This window comes from Alligator mississippiensis, chromosome 7 (assembly GCF_030867095.1).
Source record: "Alligator mississippiensis isolate rAllMis1 chromosome 7, rAllMis1, whole genome shotgun sequence".
In the NCBI taxonomy this organism is placed as follows: domain Eukaryota; kingdom Metazoa; phylum Chordata; order Crocodylia; family Alligatoridae; genus Alligator; species Alligator mississippiensis.
In genome coordinates this window covers 50,301,161-50,327,656 of record NC_081830.1, presented here as the reverse complement: position 1 = coordinate 50,327,656, position 26,496 = coordinate 50,301,161, and the positions used below count along the sequence as shown (strand labels likewise).

Below are 26,496 nucleotides of genomic sequence, written 5' to 3'. Positions count from 1 at the left end.
CTTCTGCATTTTCTCCTGTCCAGCCATTCTATGAAAGGACACTTTATCAAGGGAAGAGGCGATGCCTGGGTCACACTCCTAGATTGAGGCCTCGATTGTAATGATGAGAAGAGAAAGTTGCAGATTTCACCCAATCAGCTCCTGTCTTCTCCAGCCGGGACAGTCTCTCCGCTGGCCAATCGCAGCTCAGAGATCCTGATGAAGCTTTGGGTGAAAGAACTAATAAATACTCCAGAGCAGAGTTCCTTTCACTCCGTATCAACAACAGGAAGAAATCATTCCTGCCACCCCACCCACCCTCCCCGCTCCGGAGCGAAGTGCGCTCATCCGCACGCAGTGGCCGGCAGCCCGAGCGCTTCTCACGCAGCGACCGGCGTGCGAGTTCCCCTCCTTGCACTAAACTTTGCTTCTCTTTCTTTCTCCATTTTCTCTCTCTCTTTCCCCCCCTTGCTTTGGGATATCACGTTTTATTGGCAAAAGGAAAGCACGTAGCTCCCATCTTCCCTTTCCTTCCCCCCACTCCCCTCCCCTCAGGACTTTTCCTATTCGGTGGGAATCTTATTGCCAGAGCCGATCTCGCGTCTGCCAGCCTTCACCTGGATATAATATTCAAGCAAAGCTGTTTCCAACATGACAACTCTGGCTGGAGCTGTCCCAAGAATGATGCGGCCGGCTCCCGGTCAGAACTACCCTCGCAGTGGATTCCCACTAGAAGGTAAGGCGGCTCCGGAGGTGCAGGAGGAACGTGTGTGTGTGTGTGTGTGTAAGTGCGAATCTAGGGGTGACAGGATCTCTGTGCTGCCGAGAAGGTCCTTTCCGTCCAGGCTCTGTAGATTTTGCTTCGATTAAAAACAAACGCTAGAACCACCCAAGATCAGGGCAAGGGGGAGAAAGTCCCGTCCCCCCCATGATATGCAATAAAGAAGCCCCGGGTGAACAAAGGGGCACCCTTCCACCCTCCCCACTTTCTCCCCACACGTGACACGCATTGTTTTTATTAACATCCTTCCCATGAGCCAAGCAGAAAAAAACGCCGCAAAATTCAATCTGCGAAGCCAAGTGCGGGCAAGAGCCTGTTGCTTGTCCGGGGATTTGTCCTCATAACCTTGGGGCCTCAGTCCCCAGACAACCCCCCGTCCCCACCCCCCACCGGAGAGCAGGGCAAGCCGGCTTGGCTAAGGACCTGCACCCACGCCAGGCCTGCACCCTCCTCGCACCCTCCGCAGAGCTGGAGGGAGAAGGCCTTGGAAAAGTATGGAAACAGGCCTTAAAAAAGCCGTGTTCTTTCTCCCGGGTGGAGAGATCAGACTCGTACCCCTTCCCCCAGGAAGGCAAAGACCAAGATTTCCCGGGCACTTTGCTGGGAAAGAGCAAAGAGGAGCGAGAAGCGAAGAGAGGCAGGCGGAAGGACGGGCTGGAAGTTTGCAAAGGCATCACACGCCGCCCAGCGCACTGGGGCAGTCCCAACCCCGAGGCTGCTGGGTGGCAGGGGCCGGCGCCTCTGCAGAGCCCGGTCTGACTACCACCCCGGCGGTGCCAGCCCCTCGGGGACCCTGCCGCGGGCACTGCTGGCAAGTGCAACAGGTGAAAACTGCAGGGCGCTTCCCCTGCTCTCACACGTGCCGCGGCGTGGGGAATAAGCGGCGGCAGCGGCGCCCTCCCGAAATTGGTTTCGGAGTGAGGCGGTCTGGGCTCACCCGGAGCCGCACTGTCCCGGCGCGTGTGTCCGTGTCGGAGCGCGTGTGGAGGGGGGTGGACGGAGCTCGACTTGGCCCCACTCACAGCACCTAACTCCCTCTCCCCCTTCCTCTTCCAGTGTCCACTCCGCTAGGCCAGGGCAGAGTCAACCAGCTCGGGGGAGTTTTTATCAATGGCAGGCCTCTCCCCAACCACATCCGACACAAGATAGTGGAGATGGCCCATCATGGGATAAGGCCCTGTGTCATCTCTCGCCAGCTGCGTGTATCCCACGGCTGCGTGTCCAAAATCCTCTGCAGGTACCAGGAGACGGGCTCCATCCGGCCGGGGGCCATCGGGGGCAGCAAGCCCAAGGTGAGGAGATGAGCAGCCCAGCACCTGCGGGGGGCAGGGTGCAAGGGGCCGCTCCACTGACCGACCTCGCTGGGAGGCGAGGGCGCAGCCCCTGGCAGGATGGGGCCGTGGGAGGCAGGAGCTGGAGTCGGGGTAGATGTGGCTTCGGATCTGCCAAGTCCGACTCGTGTTGGCAGGCTTTGTACCAGGGCCGCATGAGCTCGGGGTAATGGAGAGGGCTGCCCGGGTAAGGGCACGGGCAGACACTGATGGGGAAGCGCAGGCTCTGGGCATCCAGCAAGCTTCTCCCTGGACGGGGTGAGAATTGCTCTCACCACGGCCCGGGAACTCTCCCGGCCCCTGAAACACGCCGGCTTTGATTTCATTTATTTTTTAAATCATTTATGGAGCAAAACGCTTCTGGCCTGAGCCAACCACCTACATGGAGCCTCCCCGCCTGGGCCGCGTCTGCGGCGCTCCAGGGCCTGGCACTTCCCAGGAAGGAGCCGATCAAGGGCTCAGGGGAAGTCAAAGGGCCTGTCCATTGGGTCAGGGTGAGACTGGAAAGGATCAGGTCCTTTATTCCGAAGTGTTGCTTGGGTAGATCTTTAGTAACAGCCTGCCCACCTCTATTTCTCTCTGTTTCTCTGGGTCTATCTAACTTGTCTTCTGAAAAGCTTCTCGCATTTATACACACATACCAAGGAAGAGGTCGACCCACTGTTCACAGATCAGTGCAGATCCCTGCAGAAAGCCCAGCCCGTTTGCATGACTCCGGATCGCGTCCCTTTCCCCTAAGCAACTCAGAATTTCTGTTGCATTTCTTAGGGACTTTTCCCATCTGCTGCTTCTTGGAGTTCGTAAAGTTTCTGCACGAAGTGTTAGCAGAGCCCCTGTAGTTTGACGGGCATGTCGTGTGCTGAATTGTTCCCAGTACGCACTGTTTGATTCAGCTCGAGTCGGGCAGCTAGGAAAGATCTCGGGGCGTGCGTTTGTCCGGCTCTGTTGCCGCTCTGCAGGCAGATCCGCACAGTCCTGCTCTGTGCCTGTCGCTGCTGATTTCCATGGCCTTAGCTCCGGGGGGCTCCGGCTCTGCCCCTCGCGACTGCTGCCTTCGCAGCGCTGCTGGGTCATCTCTTGGCTGGTGCCCTGCCCGCAGCCTGTGATTCCTCCAGGACGTTTTCAGGACTCGGGGCTCGATTCTCGCATCGCATCCGCTTCCTTGGCCTCCCCGATTGCTCCCTGGGTACCGGGCCCCCTGTGGTCCTGCCCTCTTGTCCTTTGATCTCGGCGGCCCCGAGTCCGTTTTAAAAGCAGACAACCTAGATAATTCCGGGGGGTGGGTCTCTGCGGCTCCCGCAGCAGCTGGGGAAATCCGGAGCGACTCCGTTCAGGTGCGAGGAGTTACTCCGGATTTCGGCGGCTGGACCCAGGCCTGTCCGACTCCCCTGCAAACTCGGTGCCCGCCTGCTTTGTCTCTATTAAAGCAGGTGACGACGCCGGACGTAGAGAAGAAAATCGAGGAGTACAAGCGGGAGAACGCGGGCATGTTCAGCTGGGAGATCCGGGACAAGCTGCTCAAGGATGGGGTCTGCGATCGCAACACGGTTCCCTCAGGTACCGGGCTCCAGCCCCACTGCCCCGTGCGGGGCTATTGATCGAAGCGACGCGGGGGGGCACCGCTTTCCCTGAGCTCGCCGCCCCGCTTCCCTCCCTCTGCTGGGGTGAGACCCGGGGTTAGCAGATACTGCGGGATCAGCCTGGCATCCGCTGGGAAGGGAAGGAGTTTAACCTGAGCTCCTAAGCAGGGACAGCAGGGGCCCTGCTCCTTTGCCAAGAGCTGCGGCAGGACCGAGGACCCCTGTGCTGTGCTGGGCCGGTTTGTTTTTAATTAACTTTAGCAGTAAAAACAAAAAGCAGCTGCATCTCTGCCCCCCTCCCCTTTGGGCGCCGGGGATGAGGACGTGGGCACCGCACTGCGCGGGGGTGCTGCTCCTCCTCGGCCCGGGCCCCGGCGCTCCCCGGGCTGGCGGCGGGGCGGGAAGGAGCCCCGTGCGGGGAGGCGGGGGGATCCCAGCTGCCTCCCCAGCCCTGACAGCTCTGCGGTTCCCTCCTTGAAGTGAGCTCCATCAGCCGCATTTTGCGAAGCAAGTTTGGGAAAGGAGAGGAGGAGGAGGCGGAACTGGAGAGGAAGGAGGTGGAGGAGAGCGAGAAGAAGGCCAAGCACAGCATCGACGGCATCCTGAGCGAGCGAGGTACCGCCGCCCCCCGCAGGCGCGGCCGGGGCCGGGGCCGGGGCCGGGGCCGGGCTGGGGCGCGCAGGTGGCTCGGCGGGAGGAGCAGGCGCCCGGGACGGGACCTCTAGGGCACCGCGCCCGGGCGTCTCCCAGCGGGCATTGCCACTGCTGCCAAGCCCAGAGCGCTGCAGGCAGCTGAGCTGAGGGATCCCGAGCAGCGACCCTGCCGGGGGATCCACCGTGAGCAGTAGCGCGTTGGTGCCCCCTCTTTCGGCGCGCAGCCGCCGAGAGAGCTGTAAGGGAGCAAGGAGCAGCTCAGACAGCTGGATTCCCACCCCCCGCCCCGAGACCCGGCCTGCGTCCTCAGCAGGCTTCTGAGTCCCCCAACCTTGCTGTAGGAGCCTGTGAGCCTTGGCTACCAGCACGCCCAGGGTTTTGCTAGTGACTCTGTCTGGTTGTCTCGGGCATGGAGGGGATGGGGGACAGGGACAGGATCTATTTTATCACTCAGGCTGAGTTTGGAGGCAGGTGTGAATGCAAAGGTAAGAGGAAAGAGTATCCTGCATGTGCACTGATCCCACCATGTGCTTAAACCAGAGAGCTGCGGGAGGCTGTCAGCATTTAAACTGAAAAGATTTAAAAAAAGGGATGGAGTCTCTCTCCGTGGGGGGGCCGAATCCTGTCATCCTGACTCCAGGGAGAGTCTGCCTGAATAAACATCAGAGGGGCAGCCCCTGGGGTGATAAAAGCAACAGCCTGTACACTGTCCAAGTGGATCTCAGAATTTCCTTCCCTTACCGTTTTGCATAGTGCTGCCATTTTCTGTGATTTTAGAAAGCTCTTATTGTATCTGCTAGGACTGTTTCAGTGCTACATTTCTAACAGGCACTCAGAGGAGACAGAAACAGCTAGGGGGAGCTGAGGCTGGGGAAGAGGAACCTTAAATAAATAAATAAATAAAACTCAACCAAACAAGAAGTCTAAAAACAAATGGCAATTTTGGCTTGAGAAAAATACAACCGTGGTTTCATGGCCTAAGATTAGCATTCGTTGTAATTTCATTCACTTTTACTACTGCCCAGTGGAAAGCCTGTGTTGCTGGCTGGGAAATAAATTAAATGAAATATGCAACCTAAGCCAGAGAAAAGGGATGGCCACAGCTCCTTGCAGGTTTTCCAGGCCTGAGTTTGGTGGAGAGATAGACAGGCTATTGCCAGTGCTGTGGTACTTGTTGCTAGAAGTTCCTAGCCCTCCTCCTCCAGAGCTTGCCCTGCACATGCAGAGACGCTGAAGAAGAGGAGACAAAAGTACCAAATGAGCTGGTCAAACATTTGTACAACTTTTCCAGCTTTTACAAAGAAGGCCTTCTATACACAATCTACACTTGGAGATGAACTTGGAAAACAAAGAGGGGAGAGTCCATTGAAACTCACACTTTAGCTTTGCACAGACAAAGCTTCAGCGAGCAGCAGCTTGATGTGAACAAAAGAAGGCAACCTTTTTATAATTCAAGGAGAAAAGAAGAGAAAACAGCCCCACAAAAGGCCGAGAAAAGACATTATGGGCTTGCAATGAGGGATGAATTATTCAATGAGCCCCAATAGCGATGCTCCAAGCAGTTTTATGGACTCTCCACCGTGGAAAAAGTGGCTATTTTCACCTACAAAATGTTTCTAGCATTTCTAGACGTCTAGAGATGCCGACTGCCATTCAAGAAGGACAACTGAAACCATTCTTTAAATCTATAGTATCCCCCTGTATTGTAAAAACAAAAACAAAACACAACCCCAAACTCAAGTTTCCAACTCAGTGTTATTAGGGCTTTCTGGGAAGCTACATCTTCAGTATGTGTGTGTATGTGTGCCTATAAAAATATACACACTGAAGAGAAAATGCTGCAAGTAGGCCAGAAGGAACTACTAATCTGACCTTCTTTATAAGAGAGGATACAGAATTTCACTCCGTAATTACTACAATTGAAGGAACTTGTATGTCGGAGAAGGGGATGGACTAGGGAAGCAATGGCTAAAATTAATGGCCAACCCTTAAAAAAAATCACTACTTTCTGGGGGATAGCTTGTATTTTTGAGTGCCCACTTTGAGACATTTTCAAATGTTCTGTTTTCAGAAAGTGTCAAGTCCGCACTTTTCAAAATCTTTAAAGTATCACAAGTTGAGCATCTAAAAATGGAGTATGCAAATCACTAGTTATTTTAAAACATCTTGCCCAGTATGTCCAGACTGTTTAATTGCTGAGTCACTGAGATTAAAAAGATACGATTGGAAACCTGGATAATATTTCTGATGTACTGAACAACAACTAAATGGATGGAAGTCACTATCAGACCAAAAAAGGACAAAAAATAAAAAATAAATTAAAAGAGAAAAAACAATCAAAATCTCCCAATCCTCAACTCCAACTTGAAAATACCCTTGGGAATCCTGTCTGCTGTTTAATGCTTGGATTCTAGTCCAAATGTTGACATAAGCTAAAATTTCAGTTATGCTAAGAAGCATTAATGTCATGAATCTTAAAGGAAACTCAGATTTTTCAGGAAAGGAAATATTCACTGAGAGCATTTTATCATCAATGTCAATATTCAATATTGGCAAAATAATTACTATTAGGTTTTTTTTATAGGCTGCCCTGGTTTTGTGCAGGGTAGATAAAAATCAACAATTTTTAAAAAATCTGATTATTTAATTTAAATTATATTTTTTATTTAAGCATATTTTTATTTTTTGTTAAGATGCTTTTATGAATAATAACATATACAGATAGGTTTAATTTAAGATATGTTAAAGCTCAAAATATCATGATGGAATAGGGATTATAACATCTAATTATATACTATTTGAGACAACATATTCATATAATCTTTTTAGAAAATGTATCAATAGGTCACAACAGGCCATGGACTATATTAGGGGCCCAATCTTATGGGATTCCCAGAGGCTCCTCTATAGATTAGTAAAGATTAAAGAAAACCACTCTACCCAATGGGACTCAGTGCTCAGTCTAGAAGATCCCATTAAGCATCTCTGTGATGCTTAGTTTCAGTTCCCAAACTGTGGATTTGTTTCTCCAGTGATCATAGTTCTTTGGGTAGATGTGATATCTTTTATTAGACCAACTAAATAGTTGGAAAATTGTTCTTTGCAAACTTTCCTGCACAAACGACTTCTTCAGGCATAGGGAGATTGTTGTCTACAGGGATAACATCCTTGTTATCAGCAGTATATGGAGATGAGAGGTAACAGATATGATTACCCACCCATCAGCCGTTTCTCTGCTTGTTTCTCTGCAAGTTTGTGTACACATAGTCAAGCCGTTACCTTTCTCTAAAAGTGCAAATTTCAAGAAGTTAAATGAATAAAGGATATCAAACAACAAGAATGTACTTTTTGTAGAAGACTGATTAAAGCAAAGCTTTCTGTCCAGTGATTTAAATCACGATTTTAATCACAATTTAACTTGATTTGATTTAAATCAAATCCACCCTGGTGCTGTGTTAATGTTGTATAACTCTTGAAAGATATTAATCCCTGAGCAACTTGAGATCCCATTGAAAAAAGTCACATTTTTCCCTCTTAGGTGGATGGCAAATTTCCAGTTGTTTAAATAGTACGAGATGGGGCACAAAAAATCACCGGGAATATCAGGCTTTCAAAAACTGTCTCTTAATAGTAATTTCTGGTGAGGTTTAGTAACAAGTGGATGCATCTACACAAGAGCTAAAAGCAGTACACTAATTCTACAGCACATTAGCACAGCATGGCAAAAGCTGTCCTAATGTGCTAATACACAGTAGTAGAATTAGTCTACTGTGCATTAGTGTCACCTAAAAAAAGTATGCCGGCGATACTGCACAGTAGTGCTAATTACGGCTCATTAAGTTAGTACCTGTTATTACATGTACTAAATGGTGCATAAATGCAGGTGTAGATGTGCCCAGTAACTCTTTACAATAACTCCTTCTCTTCTGTCTTGTTAACATTCTCTGCCTAATATTAATACCAACATAGCTGAAATGCCACAGCAAGAGAAAGAGGCTGCTCAAGAAGAACGAAATATAACAGAATATGACATATGAAAAACACTGTAGGATATATATTCAATTTCATATGTTTAGCCAGAAACAAAGTTCTGCTTTAACTGTCCTTGACATCAGAGAAGCTTGGATTTCATCCACAATCTGTATTTAAGGTTAAAAACATCAGGTCAAATGCTGTTGTTTTTATTCAAACAAGGTCTGATCTTTCTCCCATTTAAGTAGTTGTGAAAGCTCCCAGTTACTTCAGTGCAGTAGTTTAAAAGTATCCTTGTTTTGTGGGCTTGTAAGCATCGCTGTCTTGAATCTGATGACTTTGAGGAAGATGATTAGGATTTGGCCTGACCCAGGACTATGGATACAGACATGGTGTTGGGGTGGGTAGGTTTTATTGCAGTGAATTTAGGTGTGACGCTCAGAAGTTGTAAAACCACAAGTTTTTTATTCAGGTCACCCCGAAGAGTTGCAGATAAAACCGTTCTACTGCATCACATTATCACATAGGGTACAGCATATACTTTATAGAAAATTTCTCTTAGAAATCTTTTCAGAGAGGCTTTATATATGCTTCTGTCATTCATAGCCCTTGCTCTATAGAGCAAGGCTGCTTTAACCCTTTAAGTGCAGGCTCAGAAGGATAGAAAAAATATAAGGGATATACTTCAGAAACTTCTAAAACAACCTAAAAGAGGACTATACAAGCAAGTGATGCAACCTGCTGGAGAGTTAGACATTTTTCCTTTCTGAAAGGCATAACTCCTTCTATTAAATTATATCAAATATATCACTCATTACTGATCCTGGACTGAGTATTACCCATCTTGAATCTCAGACATGTATAATTTATGTTGGACACAATTCATTGGAAGGAAAGAAACAACATTTTTGTTTTGTTTTTAATGGCAGCAATTTAAAATTGCCTAGAAATTGGTGATGTTAGTAGACCCAGCAGCACTGGATTAGTGGGAAGAATTTAGATGAAGTGGCCAAAAGTGTGGGATAAATCAAGTATATCATGGCTTTGGAATTTATCATTGAGATGTAAATATATATCTGTAATATTATGATGGATTATATCTACATCTAGGTATATTTGTGCTTCTAGATGTATTAATATATTTTTAGAGTTTTCTGCATCTCTGAAAATACATATATACACATTAACATAAACACATTATAGTGTTCTAATAAATGCCTAACCCATAAATAAAGAGTACCAAAGAGAAACTTGTCTGTGCCTTTATATGGCACATCAGGGGATATTTTTAGAATAAATAATATATAAAAGGGAATTGCTCATAACTTTTGAAGCTATATATTGCATGATATGTTTTTTAATCTGGTAGCTTCTCCAGTTCATAAGATGGCTGTTGTTCTCCTAGGGAAAGTTGGTGCTTTTTAATGATCAAAATGATGGGTATATAGAGCTCCTTCTCAAGGCTGGATCAGGAGCAGGTCTGCACTGGTTGAGGGTACTGTGCTGCTGCTGCGCTGAGTGACACCGCCTGCTCACTGCTTAAATGGGACCCTCTGTTCCCCAACTCAGTGGAATTGGCCTCAGGCATGGTCACAATGGATTCCTCCCCAGTCATGCGCACTGTTCCAAAAGAGCCCTACTCATCCCAACCCTCTACTTTTGGCTTCACTGAGAGAGCAATTCAGGCTACAGCAGACTAAATTGCCTTCTTTATTTCCTTCTTACTTTCATCTTGGACCAAACCCTCCTCTCCCACTTCTTTTTTGGCCTGAGGCTCACATTAGTGCAGTTTCTGCAACCACCCCTATTTTTGTGGGGGGAGTTTAAAGAAAAGAAAGATCTTAACACAAAAGCCCCGCTCAGTAACTAGAAAGCTCAGGCTGCTGCTGCTTCTATAGCTGTGCGATGCTTTTCCTGTTTGTGAGTTTTGGGAAACATTTTTGCTTTGTACTGTAATGGAATTAGAGGACAGATGCTGACTGTAAATGGGACACGCGACTACCAGCCTCTAGCTTAAATATTTAGATGCAATGTTACAATTACTGACTTGATACATGGACTTTGAAGTGGTTGCACATGATCTAAAGGGTAGCACAGGCTAGATAGGCTATCTGATGTTTTGATTTTGAGTGGTAGACATCCTTCAATAGGTTATTTTTAGTATGTTAAATTAATACAATTAATTTATCAAAGAGGAGGATTTATATACAGCAGACAAGTAGCAATTTGAACATCTCAATTTATTATGGAGACAGTGTGGTTCAGTGGTTAGAACATGGGACCAGAAGGACGCTGGTGAGTTTCTATTTGTGGATCTGTGACCTGGGGCAGATCAGCTATTTGCTTCAGTTTTCCCTATCCAGAAAGCTCAGAAAGTAATCCTTATCCAGTTTTCTAAAATGTTTTCTGACCTACAGCTGAAAAGCACTCTACATATTTGCTCTAACTGTTCCCAGTAAAGAATCATTTACACAATTAAGAAGACTGTGACTGCTGGCAATTATTTTCTTGAATGTGGAATTTCCCAATAGTACAGTACTTTAAATATTTTATCACTGGCAGCTTGAACGATTAAACTTGAGTAATTAACTTTGAGTTGCTGTACTTAAACTGTTGAAGCTGACAAGAAAATACAGATTCTTTTCTTGATTAAAAATTAGTAAACACTGCTTTATTTAGCCCCTGGGAGATTATTTTTTAATAATATTATTTATTATTTGTATTTCAGCAGCATTAAGGAGCCCCCTCATGGTTTAAGATTCCATTGTGTGAGGCACTATAAAAATACAGAAGAAAAGTCTAATCAAATTGCAGTCTAATCAAATGATAGGGCCTTACCTGTAGAGACTATATTATTCTCTGTTCTGTCCTGTTCGGTCCCTTGCATAGGTTTTTTAAACACTGTTTACAGATGCTGATAATGGACCAACAACTACATTAAAGCTTGATCATGAAGGGTCCTGAGTATTTTCAGAAATGGGCTGAGTGTCCTCAGTTTGAGAGTTGATAGTGCTTCACACCTCCTAGGATCAGTCCCACAGATTACTTTCTTGAAGGTCAGATGAGCAGTAAACATTTTCAAAGAATGATAGATATCCCAGTCATCGCAGGCCAATAGTGGAACATAAATAATGATACTATATATAAACCTAAAACAGGAGAGAAAATTATCTCCTTTTGAAATGGTCCTTGAAATAAAAACAAGTATATAATCTCCCTTTTTTAAATTAATATTTTATTAATTCTGATTTTAATTTACTTCAACACCTTAAAAACTAACTACCTTTAAAAGGACCTGATCATAATCAGAGGGAAGTCCTTTTGATATAACTGCCAGCTTGTCAGGATAAGTGTGTTTAAAACAAGACATTTTTAAATTAGCAAATATTAGATAACAAATTTGTGTTTCAACTGATGCAGTAAAAATTATTATCCCAAGTCACCAAAAGAAACTATTAACATTTTCATCAGTGTTGATTCCACTATAAATATTAATTAATATTGGACTAGACTTACATAGTACACATATTGAAGTCAATGCATATATTTCCATTGCCTTCAGTGGGGCCAGGATTTTCCACATAAAATCTTAGGATATTGGATGTGAAATCCTGTGCTTCTGTGGGAAATGTGTAACGCTAAGGATTGGACTCTTTTTGAATCCAGCATATGTGAAATATTCAGGTTTAGGGCATCATAAGGATTTACAGAATTGGATCCTACGGTCATATGTGAGTAACTGAACTGCCCCATTCAAAGATTCTACTCGTGTGTAAAGTTATTCATGTGGCTTAGTGCTTGTTCTATTCTGTTAGCAGAAACTACAACTTTAAATTCAACTTCATAGAAAAAAATCTAAGTTGATGAAAATCTTAGATTGATTTAGCAATTGTAAATGATCATGTATGTTATATCTATTGAAATATATTATTTTTAATCTAATATTTGCAAGGAGAAGATTTATTTTTGTCTTAGGTTTACTTATCTATCAGAGCTGGCATAAGTGTTTGGAAGAGGGAAGCAAATAAAGTTGATTGTGATAAATTATCAACAGTCCCCAGGGCTACATAATAAAACTGCATTGGGAAATGAAGCAGAACTACAAAGTGCTCTCTGGTTAATTTAAGAAGAAATTGAGTGAAACACTAAGCAATAAATCAGACCAATCTAGTCCATGTGAATTTGTCCGTGTAAGTGTCACTTTAAATTCTAGGTAACAAACATGCATGAGCACTGAGAAAACAAAATAAATACAAGTTTTATATACTTCCAAGTTTCCTCCCAGAAGATAAGGAACTTTTGCTAAGAAAAGTGATGTACAGGAACATAACTCACCATGAGACTTTAGTGCAATGTGGTGCATAATTTTACTTAATTTGCCCTGAAGTACTGGTGCCCCATGCTGTTAAACTAATTCGGTTTCAATCACTGTTACAAGAGAAAAAGTGAAACAAAATGAAATTAAAAAAATCACTGTGGACTGTCATATGCTAGGAATATTTAGTTTGATGCAGTCTATGACAAACCATTTATTTATTTTGGTAAGTAGAGATTGAAGAGCTCGTAAGAATGTACATATATAACTAACAAGATAGCAAAAGGCAATTAAGTGGTCAGTTTAATGTCCTATCTCACAGGTTGCTCTGCAGTTGTTTTACAACTAGGAATTAAAATTTGAAAAGGAAGTTTTCAGTGTCTCTGGCCAAATATTGATTAAGTAGTTGTTTGCTGATACTACTGTCACACATAAAAAGGCCAGTAGCTCTGCCCCTTGTTGTTCTGTTCATCTTCTATTGTAACTGATTCTTAACCTCAGAGATCAAAGCAGGATCATTTCAATTTATCTGTCTTGGAAAATCCTTCTTTGCTTCTAAAACCTTATAGATTAATGACCAAACTGTCTTTCATGACATGTGAAATTGAATGGATTCCATATTTAACACTGTGTAGAGCATAGGCATTATATATTTTTTATAGACAATCTTGTCTATTTTCTGTTTATAGTTAAAAATATATTGTATGAGTTTATATTTTTATTGTAAAAGCAATATAATTTTAGAGTGCAAAGCAAAAAGATATTTAGTGATTGAGTTTTAGTGAGATTAGTTTCATTGCACATAATCTTTCTTTTAGATAAGTTTTAAAGGAAAACAAAAGAGGGAAAGGTCTTTTTTTATGTCAAACTATGTGTAGACAAATGAGAACCCGATCCTAAAAGAGATCGCAGTTTCTGCAGAAGGCAATGGGAGTTTATGAAATATATTGCTTTTCAGGATTGGGCCCTTAATGTTAAAACGGTGAGTTAATTTACGTACTGTTTTCAGTGAGAACGCATGTACTGTCCCTTCCCAAATCTATGCTGAAAAGTAAGCAGGATGTAGTCTTTGAGGATAAATGATTCTTAGTTGTATAACATATAGCTGTATTTATAATGAGAATAGTAAAATACATGCTGTCACATCCTTAACATAAAAAACACAATGTTGTATACAAGGTACAGTCTAGATGTGTTTTATTGGTTTAAAATTATGCTATAGAGTTTCAACTAAATTGCAGATTTTGAGATTCTTTAGATAAAAAGGTGGTGAGCATGGGCAAGCTAATCCCTTACCTTATTTTTATTGAAGTTATGTTGGTCATAACCTGTAGGTATTTGGGTGTGTTATTCACAGCTTCTCCACCATGGAAACATCATATTCAGTCAGTTAAACATAAGGCAGCGCAATCGGCGGTGGCTATAAAGAAATTTAATGAAACCACAGCGGGATGATCAGTCTAAGCTCCTATATTTGCATATAAAGCCAAAGTTACCTCTCAGATCTTATATGTTGCTGAAGTATGGGGTTATGCTGCTAGTAATGATATAGACATACCTCAGAACAGGTTTCTTAGGGCTCTTCTGGCTCTTCCTCCCTCAACTCCTGCATCTTTTTTTAGATTAGAGACAGGAATGGATTATATTTTAACTAATATTATTATAATGGTGGGATTTTGGTTTAAAATCCTGCCCCTTTTACCATGTCATCTGGTTAAATTATGCTACACAGAAGATATTAATAATTCCCCTCCTCTTCAATCACCCTGGTTAGCTTTTCTGTCCTATACTTTTGCACTTTCTGGGATGGGATACTATCTCAAAGATAATGAAAGATTTTTTTCCCCCATAGAAAAGGTTCAGGTTTTGCAGAGGATACGAGATATTGCCAGACAGAATGATTTTGCAGTGCCTAGGACTACTCGTATTGCCCCTTTATATACCCTTTGGAAATTAGATTGTGGGGGAGAAAGGTATTTACAGCTGGATCTCAATAATAAATGGCAATCCTCTTCGACTAGACTCAGGAACAAACAGATGTCCACAGCTGTTCTGGCTGGACATAGATTTTCCATTCCAAGGACTAAAAGATGTTGCCCAGTCTGTCTAGGATTTTTCGAAGATACTATCCACTATGTTTTAGAATGTTCTTTATATCATGACGTAAGAAGAACCTATTTATTACCTTTCTTGAAGAAACTGATACATTTTTCAAATAGAGAGAAATTAATCTAGCTTTTACAGCGACAGATCCAAATTTAATAAACCGCCTTGCAATTTTTGTTTATAAGGCAGAGGCGATTAGAGTTAAATATCCTTTATTACTGATATGAGTGATACATTTTAACATTAGATTTAATTTTATTGTCTTAATTGTGGATCTACGTACAACAATATTACAGATTAATGTCTTGATTTACTATGATATTTATATTAATAATGTTTTTATGTTGGTGGGCTCTATTTTAGTATAATATTTGTAGTTTGGTTACTTTGTTTGAATTTATTTATATTATGGTCATATCTGTGTTATGTTGTTTTTGGGAGCATGGCATTTAGCCAGAATCCTTAATAAATTGGATTGAATTGAAACGAATTAAGGTTATGTAGGAGGAACTCAAGTGCTATAGTTAAGAGATATAGTATAACATTTTTAGATTTTTATTCACAGTATTACAAATATTTTTTTTTCTTATTTGCATACCTCTTGAGCTCTTTATGAACAGTTTGCAAACAACTGTTTTCTGCTGAAGACATTTTGCTTCAGTTTTATGGCTAATGTTAGTCAAAATATGGTCTTAAATTTCTTAAAAAGTCAGTATGCCTAAATTGTTCATTTTAGTGGATTGCTGCATGATAAAAACAGTGACAAATTCTACCTTTTGTTTTTGTTTCATGAATTTTTATCTGAGAGTGAAATTTCTGCTAAACATGACCAATGTTTATTACCATTCATGAGTCCATATATGGATCTTCTCTTAAGGGTTTTTGTCACTGGGATGTTCAGATCCAAAAATGGCTATGTAGAATTTCTTTATCAGATATGTTGTCCCATAGACCACTGTGATTTGCATTGCGTGAGAAATAAGCCATCTTTAGCTGACATTTCAGTTCCAAGCAACTTATTCAACATCAATCAAATTCCACTCACCATACTCATGTGAGTAGGATTGCTCATGCCAACTGAAGCAGGACCTGGCCCTATGAGCCTAACCCAGAAAAACAACAACTGTTTCAGTTTTTCTAGCTGATTAGTAAATGACTTATTCTGCTTTATTAAAATGACCCTACACAATTAGATATGTAACTATGTAACACCAAATTCTAAATGTAACCAAATTAAACAAAACAGTTCTTCTTTCTCCTATCAGTATTACCACTATCCTCATCTTAAATACCCACATTGAGAAAAAAAGTTGGGATAAAATAAGAAGAATTTGCATGATATTCTTCAGACTCAGACTCTATTAGACTAAAGGAAGTGAAAAGTGATTCCATCACAGAAGGCCCTTTTGCTGAAAATGCCTTTCCAATAATTCCACCCTCTTCAAGGCTGCTTGAGCTTGTAGAACATAGTTGTTAAAAACAATCAAGTAGCAATAGCGTACTGATGGTTCTTAATAAAATACTTACCAACTGAGTTGAATGAAAAAATATACTCATAAATTGACTATAATTTGTGCTTTTACTGATAAGTGGAAAACAAATTAAGCTGTGAGTTTCATCAAAGAAGGTTTTTCGCAGAAAAGAGAAGAGGCAAAATGTTCTCTGAACAAATGGCAAATATTTAGCTAAAGTAAATATGTGAAAAATTGTGGCTTGCTATTTTCGCACTTTCACTAAGAAACTAAGTGTTCATATCTCCTACATCAAATTTGTGAATTCTTGTGAACATTTGCAAATACCTCAGGGAACAGTTATGATCTCATTTACCCTAGTATAAATCAGAAGTAACTTCAGGAAAATCAGTGGAGTGATGATGGAGTAAATTAAACCCTCCAGCCTCTCCCTGTATGACTCCATAGTTTTGAATGACTGCTAACCTATTTGGGGCCTAATCCTGCAAACTTAATTCATTCAATTATTACTTATTAAAATAGTCTTACTGAATTAGTAGGACTACTTGGTTGATTAGGAATTATTTACATGAGTAGACATGGTTCTTTGGGTAAATGTGATATCTTTTGGAAAAAATTGTTCTTTGCAAACATTCAGGCACAAATATCCCCAGGCATAGGGAGAGTCTTACATAAGTAAGAATTTGCAAGAATTACTGAGTAGAGGGCTACTTTTTAAATATTCCATTAGAGGGTGCGCATTGTCTAACCAGTTATTCCACATGCTATAATGGGTCACAGATTTTTTTTCAAGCTCTTCTTATTTTCTACTGCCTTGCTTGCCTGCTACTATCTACTGAATAATAGTGAAAACCAAATTGCAGAGGGTATGATAAACCCTCAAGACTCTCATGTCCTATATGAACTGGCTGTATATGGCAGCCATTTTATTTCTTTTCTTTACTTCACTCTGTATACGTGTTACGATTCTGCAGGCCAAACGGTGCCCCTGTTTACCCGTACACAACCTCATGGTCTTCAGTGGGGTTCAGTGAATGTAACTGGGAATCAAATTTAGCCCTGCAACAAGAATTTAACATTTCTCTTGAGTTTGAGGGAAGTAGGATGGTAGCCAACTCATGTTCATATAAATGTGTTAGTTTTGCAACGTTAACAAATTAAACATAGTAAATATTTTAGTTAATAAAGCAAGCAGGTGTGACTAATTGCATGTAGGGAACAGATCTGGTTAATAAAAAGTGCTACATGTACAGTCACTTTTTAGAAAAGAATTGTGCTTTTGAAAGCCTCTATGCAGGGTTTGATTCTGTCAAAAAGTCTTTGCAGCTGGTAACCCCTGGAAGTTCCTGAATCGGTGTAATATGTCAATGTCTGTAACATCCGGGTAGCCCACAGTCCTGGGCTATCCAGGGGCAGAAGTCAGTCATGATTCTGAGGAGAGGAGTGCTCTTTCTTGATGAGTGATGTTTCCGCCCCCCTGCCCCCTTCCTAAACAGCAAAACAATTTTAATTTTGGAAAAGAAGTCAGAGAACATCTCTAAGATGTTCAAGGAGTTTCCTAAATGGTGGATTTTTCTCCAGCAGTCTAAGAGGTAGGTAGCCAAGGAAAAACATTTAAAAAGACATTGGGTGGAGTAGTTGCACTCTTTCCCTGAGGCAAGCTAGGAGGAGTTATTAGGCTATATCTACTGAAAAGAGAAATATTTGTTCCATCCACTGACAAGATATGGACAGGCAAAAGTCAGTGGATGGAACAAATATTTCTCCTAGCGTCACCACAAGAGTGACTTATCAACAACGTGAAAACAAACCATGACTTGACTCTATATATGTGTAATGGTTCTGCAGGCCAAGCAATGCCCCTGTTTACCCGTATGCAACCTTAGTCTTCAGTGGGGCTCAGTGAATGTCACTGGGAATTACATTTAGCCCTGCAACAAGAACTTAACATAACGTTCCTTGTGAGTTTGAGGGAAGTACAATGGTAGCCAACTCACTCTTCCATAAATGTGTTAAGTTTTGCAACCTTAATAAATTAAACAGAGTAAATTCTTTGGTTAATAAAGCAAGCAGGTGTGACTAACTGCACATAGGGGAACAGATCTGATTAATAAAAAGTGCTATATTTAGTCACCAACCATTGCTTCAAAGGAAGGAAACACCAAAAATTCATATAAACAAACTAGTAAAGATGAGAAGTAGGTTTCCAAAGTATATGCAAAAACGCTTTAGGTTTTAAACCAGTCTTCCTAATTGGAGAATGGACTGGTAATTGAGCTCACATATTTCCAACACAATGAAGAAAAGACACACTGAAAATGCCTCCTCCCCTCACAATCACACAAGTGTCTGTTTTTAGCCAGATCTCAACACCCCACAAACCAGCTGCCTGATCCTTAGCAAAACATTTTGTCTCTCCATACCTCTGTTTTCCTTCCTGTAAAGTGTTTTGGGACTGACAGATGAAAAGTTTATTATTATTTCAGCCAAACTTTACATTGAGATTAAACTAAAAGAAACTCCAAACCTTTCCATCTGGGATTAATGTGTGTTGCCTTTCTACATGGAATAACAGCCTGTGTCCTAAACTTTGCAGCTACCAATCTAATTTGGAATGTGGTGTTTCTGCAAAATCTTTTATGAAGGGGCAGATGATCATGAACATGATGATCAATACTGCACATGCAAATGGCAATAGCAGTAATAGGGCTAACAACGGCTGGTTAAGTGCAACAGGTGAGTGCTACTATTAAGGTGCCTCTGAATTATTATTTTTTTTACTCATACTTTAAACATATCTCCAGCTGGTAGATTTTGGCAACAGGCAAATACCATTAACATTAACAAAACTAACTAAAACGCTGGGTCACAGATGTAGCTGTAAGAACATGGTGATTCATAATGTATAATTTTGTCTTCTGCCCTATTTAAGGAATGCTCACAAAGGTGCTATAACTGTCAAATCTGTTTAAAAAATGTTGTGGAAAATATATGCAAATCATTCTTAGCCTGAAGTTTGTTTGTGAGCAAATGTTTGATGCCTGAAATTTGAGCTGTTGTATTTGGACCCACAGTATGTTTAAGTGCTCTGAATGGGTGTTACTGTTACTCTCATCAGTACAAATGTTAGATTCCTGACTATTCTGCTTAAACTTGCTCTTCTGTGTAAGGGGCTCTTTTGGTAGAATAGTCACAGAAAATTGAGGGAAAGGAGGCATAAACACAGTCAAAGTATATTAGTTTAAAAGTTAATTTATGTTCACACAACGTAAGTATTCAGTCAACCTTTAAAATATTGTCTGTTCAACAGCATATACATTTCTTTGTGAAACTATACAGATTCCATGTATTAACTAGAGATAACAATTAACTTCCTTTTTAATCTGTTGCATTTATTATATATTCTGCTCTTTTTCATTTTAAATATTCACATAGCTGTTTCAGTAGGCATTGAGTGGTTTGAATGCAGGTTTGGGAATTAGGAAAGCCCAGGATCTCAATGGGTCAAAAATATTTGTTTACTAATTCTGTTTGCTTCATTTTTGGGTGCTCAACCTGATTCCAGTGTTCACAGGGCCTGATTCTCAGAGAAACTGGGTATTTCTAGCTTTTGTTGGCTTTCAGAGGCATAGACTAAAAGGTTTTATTGCAGTGAATTATTTTTTAAACAAATACAGTTAGACCTCTTTTAAACAATGAATTAAATATTCTTTTAGCAACATTCTCAGATATCTGAACTTTCATGGGCCTGATTCAAAGTTTTATATTGAAGTTTTATAGAAAAGTTCCCTTTGTCCTTAATGGGCTTTGGATCAGGCCCTAGGGTTTCCTTCCCTGTTAAAAGACAAAATTGGAGGAAACTTGTGAATTTCAGCATTCTTGAGCATGGGAGTTGAATACTGATTAGAACTGGGTATAGAGCAAGCAGGGCTGTGCATACTTATTGCTTAACCTCATTGCCCTGGTACTGCATCTCAATCCTGACCTACCACACCACTGCTATTACAAGAAACTCTAGATTTTGCAAATAGTTAAAAATTGCTATATTTAGTGCATGTCTTTGCATAGAAACAGATATTTGCTGGGTGACAATTGAGACTTATTGGTATCTCTTACTGAAATGTTTCCCTTTTAAAACTAAAGTCGACAGAACACTGGAAAATGTGTAATAGGGAGAAATCTTGCATTTGCGAATAGATTGAATATTCTGTTGTGAACTTCTATAAGCCTGTAGCGTTCGTCTATAAAAAGAAACACAAAAACAATCAAGCATAGTAGATGGACTGTGGAAAGGCTGTTTCGTCTTTTTTTTAAGCAACTCAAGTTTTTTGGTTTAGAACTCATGCCCTCAAAAGAGGTGAGTTTAAAATTTAGGCTAGAAATCTTTTGTCTGGAGAATAATACACTTGGTGGAAGGAGCAGCATAATAGAACTCTTTTCTTCTAGTTCTGTATGGGCGAGCATCAGTCAGCCAAGGAAGAACTTCAAAGGCCCACAGTAGAAAGTAGCTAGGGTCTTTCTTAGCTGACAGGTTTTCTGGAGGTAAGACAGGAAGAGCTGTTTATGCCAGGCATTGGCATCTTTCTCCTTCAAAGACAAGAGGACTAGGCCGTGTTGAAATTAAGGTGCTTGCATTGTGGATTTCTCTGCCCATGATGAAGTTGGTAACCCCTTTAGAGGTTATAAAGCTATCTTGCTAACTGGCCTTTTATCACTATTACATAAGGATACTTCAGAAAAATTACTTTTTGTCTTGAGGATGCATAGGATGGTACCGAAGGGACAGTGGGTGCATCTACATATTAATTAATGCGCCTATGCATTAAGTTTAGTACCTCTAATATGAGGTACTAGATAAAGATGCAGTAGCTGTACTAATGCACAGTAGCAAAGGCAGATTTTTTTTTGTGATTTTTTTTGTGATGCTTAATAGGCAGTAGACATTCTACTGTGCATTAGCTCATCAGCACGGATGAGTATGTCCAATATTTTCAAAACATGCACCCAGCAGAGAGAAACCTAGGTAGGCTACCTGCTCGATTCATTAATGGAAATTATTCATATATTGTAGGTTGGGGTCTAGCCTTCCATCTGAGGCAATGTGTTTTATAATAATTATAATAATAATTCAACTGATTATACATAATCAATCCAAGAATGTTATTTTTGTATTTTAACAGGGCTGGGTTGTAAGTACACTATGGCTAAGTACAGACAGTCAAAAGCCCAAGGCTAAATTGATTCAGATTTTGCCAATTAACCCAAGCTGTCAAGTTTGAACCGATAAACAAATGATCACACATTCACTTTTGATTCAGGAAATGCAGCTAGAAGCTGGGGGTGCTAGAGCATGCTTGCCAGCCACTTCAAGGTTTTTCCCTCCTCCCTGCTGGAGCAGCAGGGGCATGGCCAGACCCCAGACTGTGCTCTGCCTGGGTGGAGCGGGGAGAAGGTAGTAGCACTGAATTCATAAAATCTTTAACAAGAATAGTTCTTTTTCTGAACAATTATAAACTGAAAATTACAAACACAGCCTGAGTGGTGTGTTTGCTTACTCTTCCTGCTGCCCCTGAGGTCTCTGGGATTTGCAGTCCAGCATCAGAGCAGCAAGACTCTACAGCTCCTCATTTCCTCTTCCTGCTTCCAGGTGCCCCTGGGATTTGTAGTCCAGTACTAAGTAAGCCAGCAGGGCAGGGCAAGGCAGCTCTGTACTCTGGGGAAGGTGAGTTTAACCCCTCCCTGACCCCAGCTGGGGTTTGCCTTGGGGATGGGAGCTGTGAGCCAGCCTTTGTTAACTGCCTAATAGAGCTCTACTGCTTCAGCTAGGGAGCAGAGGGGCAGAGCCAATGCTGCTCTTAGAGCCCAGCCTAGCCCTGGGCTGGAAAGCATACTGGGGGACTCTGATTTAACTTGAACCAGGATGAGGTCTGGGACAGAAGTTTCATAAACCAGTTTGACCTAGATCAGTTAAGTTTCTACATTCAATCAGGTTTATCTTAGATCAGTTTCAGCCATTCTGAAACTGGTTTATGTGCACTGAACTTCTGTTCTGCTACAGGTTTAAACACAGTTCTGATCACTTAAACTGGTTTATGTGTAACTCCTGTCCCTAGCCTATGGGTGCACAATAGCATTAACTGTACCCAGTGTAGATTTAGGCAGCTTACTTTAAGCCACCTAAATCTAGACTGGGAGTGGCACATACTACAGTCCACCACTGCCAGGAGTAGCTTGTGCAGCTGTTTGCTACTGCTGGGAGAGCGGCATGGGAAGCCTGATATAAGCAACTTGGGGTGGGAGTGGGTCTATGGCAGTAAAGGGGAGGGAGGTTAAAAATAGTTTCAGGGTAAGGAGGATAGGAAAAAGAATATCACAGTCCTGGGGCTGGGGTGAGCATCTGGTTTTCCCAGCTCTGGGTAGGAGGCATTCTATGAACATGTGCAGGCATAGGTGTGATCAGGTTAACCTTTTCTTGATCTAAGTTAGTGTACTTCCTGAGGTGCACTAACATAGATTGGCCGTACCATCTTTTTAGCTGAATTTAACCCTCTGAATGTCTGCATGATTGGGTATTTAAATCAACCTAACACTGGTTGAGTTGATTTAAACGTAATGCTGGTATGTACCCTGTGTGTTTATCTATATGTCTGTGAAATTTGCACAAATGGTACAGGTGTGGGAAAATCAATTATTTGAAATTTTAACAGATACAAAGAATTCTGCAAGATGTTGAGAAAATTGTGCTAATTCTGAAAGATTTTTGATAGTGTGTCGTTTATGGGGTCTTAAATATATCAGAGGGTATATTTTGTGGTGACTTTCATAAATTAGAATTGAGTGGAAACAGCAGCTCAGTTTAACTTCCATTATTAATTTAAGGGCATATATAAACATGGCAATACCAAATAACTTGCATAGAGCATGTGTAAGCATTTACAGAAGAAAATGAATATGGCTGGCCAAAACCAGCTGAGACTGGGGGAGCAACCAGTTATTCTGTAGTATGATGAATGGGTCAAAGTGTGATAAACTGGAGGTTGCAATATAGAGCAGTCTCCGTTTTCAAATCTGCTTGAACCTCAGCAGACACTCGAACTTCCCTGGCAACACACAAAAGGCAGTTTTAGGACTACTGAAGGAGGATAGCAGGCCACGCAGCAGGCTCTGTAGAGTTAGGTGGTAGCAGTAATTTCAGGTATGCTGTTGTGGTAGGGGAAGGTTCCAGTATTGTACTGAGCTCTGTACAGCATTTCTAAATAGCAGGAGAGAAAAGTCCTCTATACAAATGCTCTGGGTCTATAGAATGTGCTACAGATACCTAGGAATAAAGAGAAGTGTATTGCTTGTAAGTACCTTCCCTAGTGTGGGGTGTCTGCTGTGTTTTGTCTTAGAGTGATTGTGGGCCTCTGGATTAATTGTGCAACAGACCAGGCTCATCAATTAAGGTTTTGCACAGCCTGCCCTTAGATGGCCTAGTTAACTAACCGCTCATTTAAGGAATGCATAAATAAAAGGCCTAAATACAGAGCATGCGCAACTGCTTATAGAACTGTTGGCTTTGAGCTCCAGAGTTCAGAGTTGTTCTAACCCAGGGATTTTGGTTCATACCTTTATAGATTTAGGAGCTAACTGAATGATTTGGAAGCTCAGAGCCAAACTTGTTGTGTTCCATGTGTCCTCATGTAAATCTACCTAACGGTGTAGGTTTATATATCCTATGAGAGGGATCCAGTTGCATCTCTTTAAGAGATCTGATTGAGAGACATGCATATACTCCCTGTCCACCAAGATGCTCTAAGAAACTTCTCTGCTGATGCACCTCTTGAAGCAGGGTTGCTCTGCACTATCCTTGACTTGGCTTGACATTGTACAGAAGTAGGGTAACCCAGGGATGAATATGGAATATGGACATGGATATCAAATGGATGCTAATAGGTCATGCCCCGTGCTCAAAGGCATGATAGTCATAACAAAGACTACTTTATACAATGTCTGCTTGCCAGGATTGTACATAAGCATTGGCTGAGCTGAGTGATGTTTGTGATTCTAGGTAATTGGCTATAAAACAAAGTCATAGATAGGTTTGCAATGCGCTGTTAACTTCCCTTCTCTCCCTCACACTCCACCTGATGAGAAAAGTATACAGCAATTGAGACTATCCTTAAAGAATTTAAGTGTATTTCTCTTATTTTATATATTCATGGTGCTTGGCATCATTAGCATGTTTTCAATACTCTTGCATGGTGGTACAGGAATATTGTTTCTGTCTCTGTCCTGATAACCCAGTCAAGCCACAATACCCATTTCTTTCAATGGGAGTTTTCAACTTAGTGGTGTATAAAAACATTATGAATGATCTGGCAACTCAGCATCACTGAAATCCTGTTTTGTGTCATGTTTGAATTGTTTTTTGTTTCAATGGCATCATAATTCTGGAATGCTGCCCATGGTTTTTACCATGAGTGCAGTTTCTTTTTGCATGATCCTGTTCCTTGTGTACCTATTACTAGGGCATTTGACTAGTCACATTTTGCATGTGTCTCATTTTTAATCTAAATGCTGGTACATGCAACTGTATGCCAGTATTTCAGATGAAGGTGTTACCTTACCCAGATTCACATTTGTCAGCTACCTGAAACTTTGTTGCTAAGCCAGTTAAACAGAATAATGTGTTTTAGAAAATTACTGTTTAAAAAATAGGAGGAGGGTTGGTTGTTCATATCAGAGATAAGACTTTAATGGTTATTTGCACCTTTCGATGCTAACTGTAATTATGTTTGCATGAAAGTAAACATTTCTGAGTCAGCTTTATGGATTTTATTTTACAATATTTATTTCAAATGAAAAACACTTACTTATTAGTATGTTTTGGTTGGTCAATTTTAAAGGACAGCAAAAAATTACTTATTTCAGACATCTGAAAGCCAGACTAGAATTAATCAATCGCAGTCCATTTTATTATCTCTAATTTTAAAATGTAAAGCAAAAGAATGAAAAAATATACAGATACAGAAGGGCAAAGGAGGCTGCTTCTCTTTGGTTAAAACCTTGTCAGCTGTGCTCTGATTTTCAAACTTTAACTGAAAGAAAACTGTTATTGGGATCTTGGTTCCATTTTATTTGACTTCCTGAGACTTTGTGGCTGGGGTGGAAGTTTTTGGTTTGCTTCAGTTACTTTTAAGGAATTGTCTTGGGGGAAAAGAAGAAAAAGACATTATTGTTTCCCTTTTACACAGAGCATTTGAAACTCTTGCAAGCAGTTTCTACATATGATTTTTAAACTTGATATTCGGTGACAGAAGTTTTTAATGTGAATGCACAGCATACTGTCAAATATTAATTGTTACTAATAACATACATATATAGGCCTGCATGCGTGCACGCACACACATACACACACACACACACACACACGCAATGGAAAGTAATTATTAGTGGTTGCTTTTTCCTAATGCATTGTAGGATTGGGAACAAGACAATAGGTTCTGTTCCCAGAATTGCCACTGACCTGCTGTTTGATGACAAGTCACCATGCCTCAGTATCCCCATCTGTAAGACACTTTTTCCATTTAAATATCTGGTAATTTAGTCATTATCTTAAGGGAGAGCAGGTTCAAGCCCCTAGTGTTTTCTTCATATACTGCTGTTTAACATCAAGAATGCAGTCTTTACTATTCAAGGTCTATAGCATACATGCCACGTTCCTTAACAGATCCAGAAATGAAGTAAATGTTTGGAGAATTGTCAGATGTATGCTAAATTTTTATTAACTGGAATTTTGAGATGTCTCAGGCCCATTTATGTCTACTGAATTACCCACTGAATTCCTTGGGAAATAAAATGTATAAAAAAATAAATAAAAAAAAAAAAAAGGCAAGATCAGGTCCAGTATTTCATTATACTTATTATTACGGTCAACTCCTTTCTTTAAATTTTACCTAGTTACTATATATTGGTGGCTGAAAAGATAGTAAGAGACCTCCTCTTAAGCTCTTTTATATAAGATTTGGTTGATTACGAAGAGGCAACTAAGAAAGTTCAGGACATCAGTGAAATATTCTTGTTCTTCTGAACTATTAAAGAAATTGACTGAACCATCACAAATTTATACTTCTACAAAGATATCTTTTAAGCAGCTGGCAGGAATTAGAGGGGTAATGTCATAGTGCAAAATTAATGAGGGCCAAAATCAGGTCTCAGTAATGCCAAGGTAAAGTCAAAATAACTCATTTGTTGAAACTCCCTTGGCTTTCCAAATAGCATAGCAGAGATTGGAATCTGGCGTTGCAGATCAGTTCAGTATAGT

General features: G+C 41.2%; 1 protein-coding gene across 1 annotated transcript in view; it reads left to right on the top strand.

Annotated features, from left to right (window-relative positions):
* Positions 1 to 240: 240 nt before the first annotated feature.
* Positions 241 to 26,496, top strand: part of PAX3 (paired box 3) — a 113,328-nt gene continuing 87,072 nt past the window's right edge. The window contains exons 1-4 of the mRNA XM_006266069.3: positions 241 to 715; positions 1,817 to 2,052; positions 3,519 to 3,648; positions 4,152 to 4,286. Coding sequence (XP_006266131.1) covers positions 631 to 715; positions 1,817 to 2,052; positions 3,519 to 3,648; positions 4,152 to 4,286 — 586 coding nt within the window. The 5' untranslated portion in view covers positions 241 to 630. The remainder of the gene's footprint in view (positions 716 to 1,816; positions 2,053 to 3,518; positions 3,649 to 4,151; positions 4,287 to 26,496) is intronic.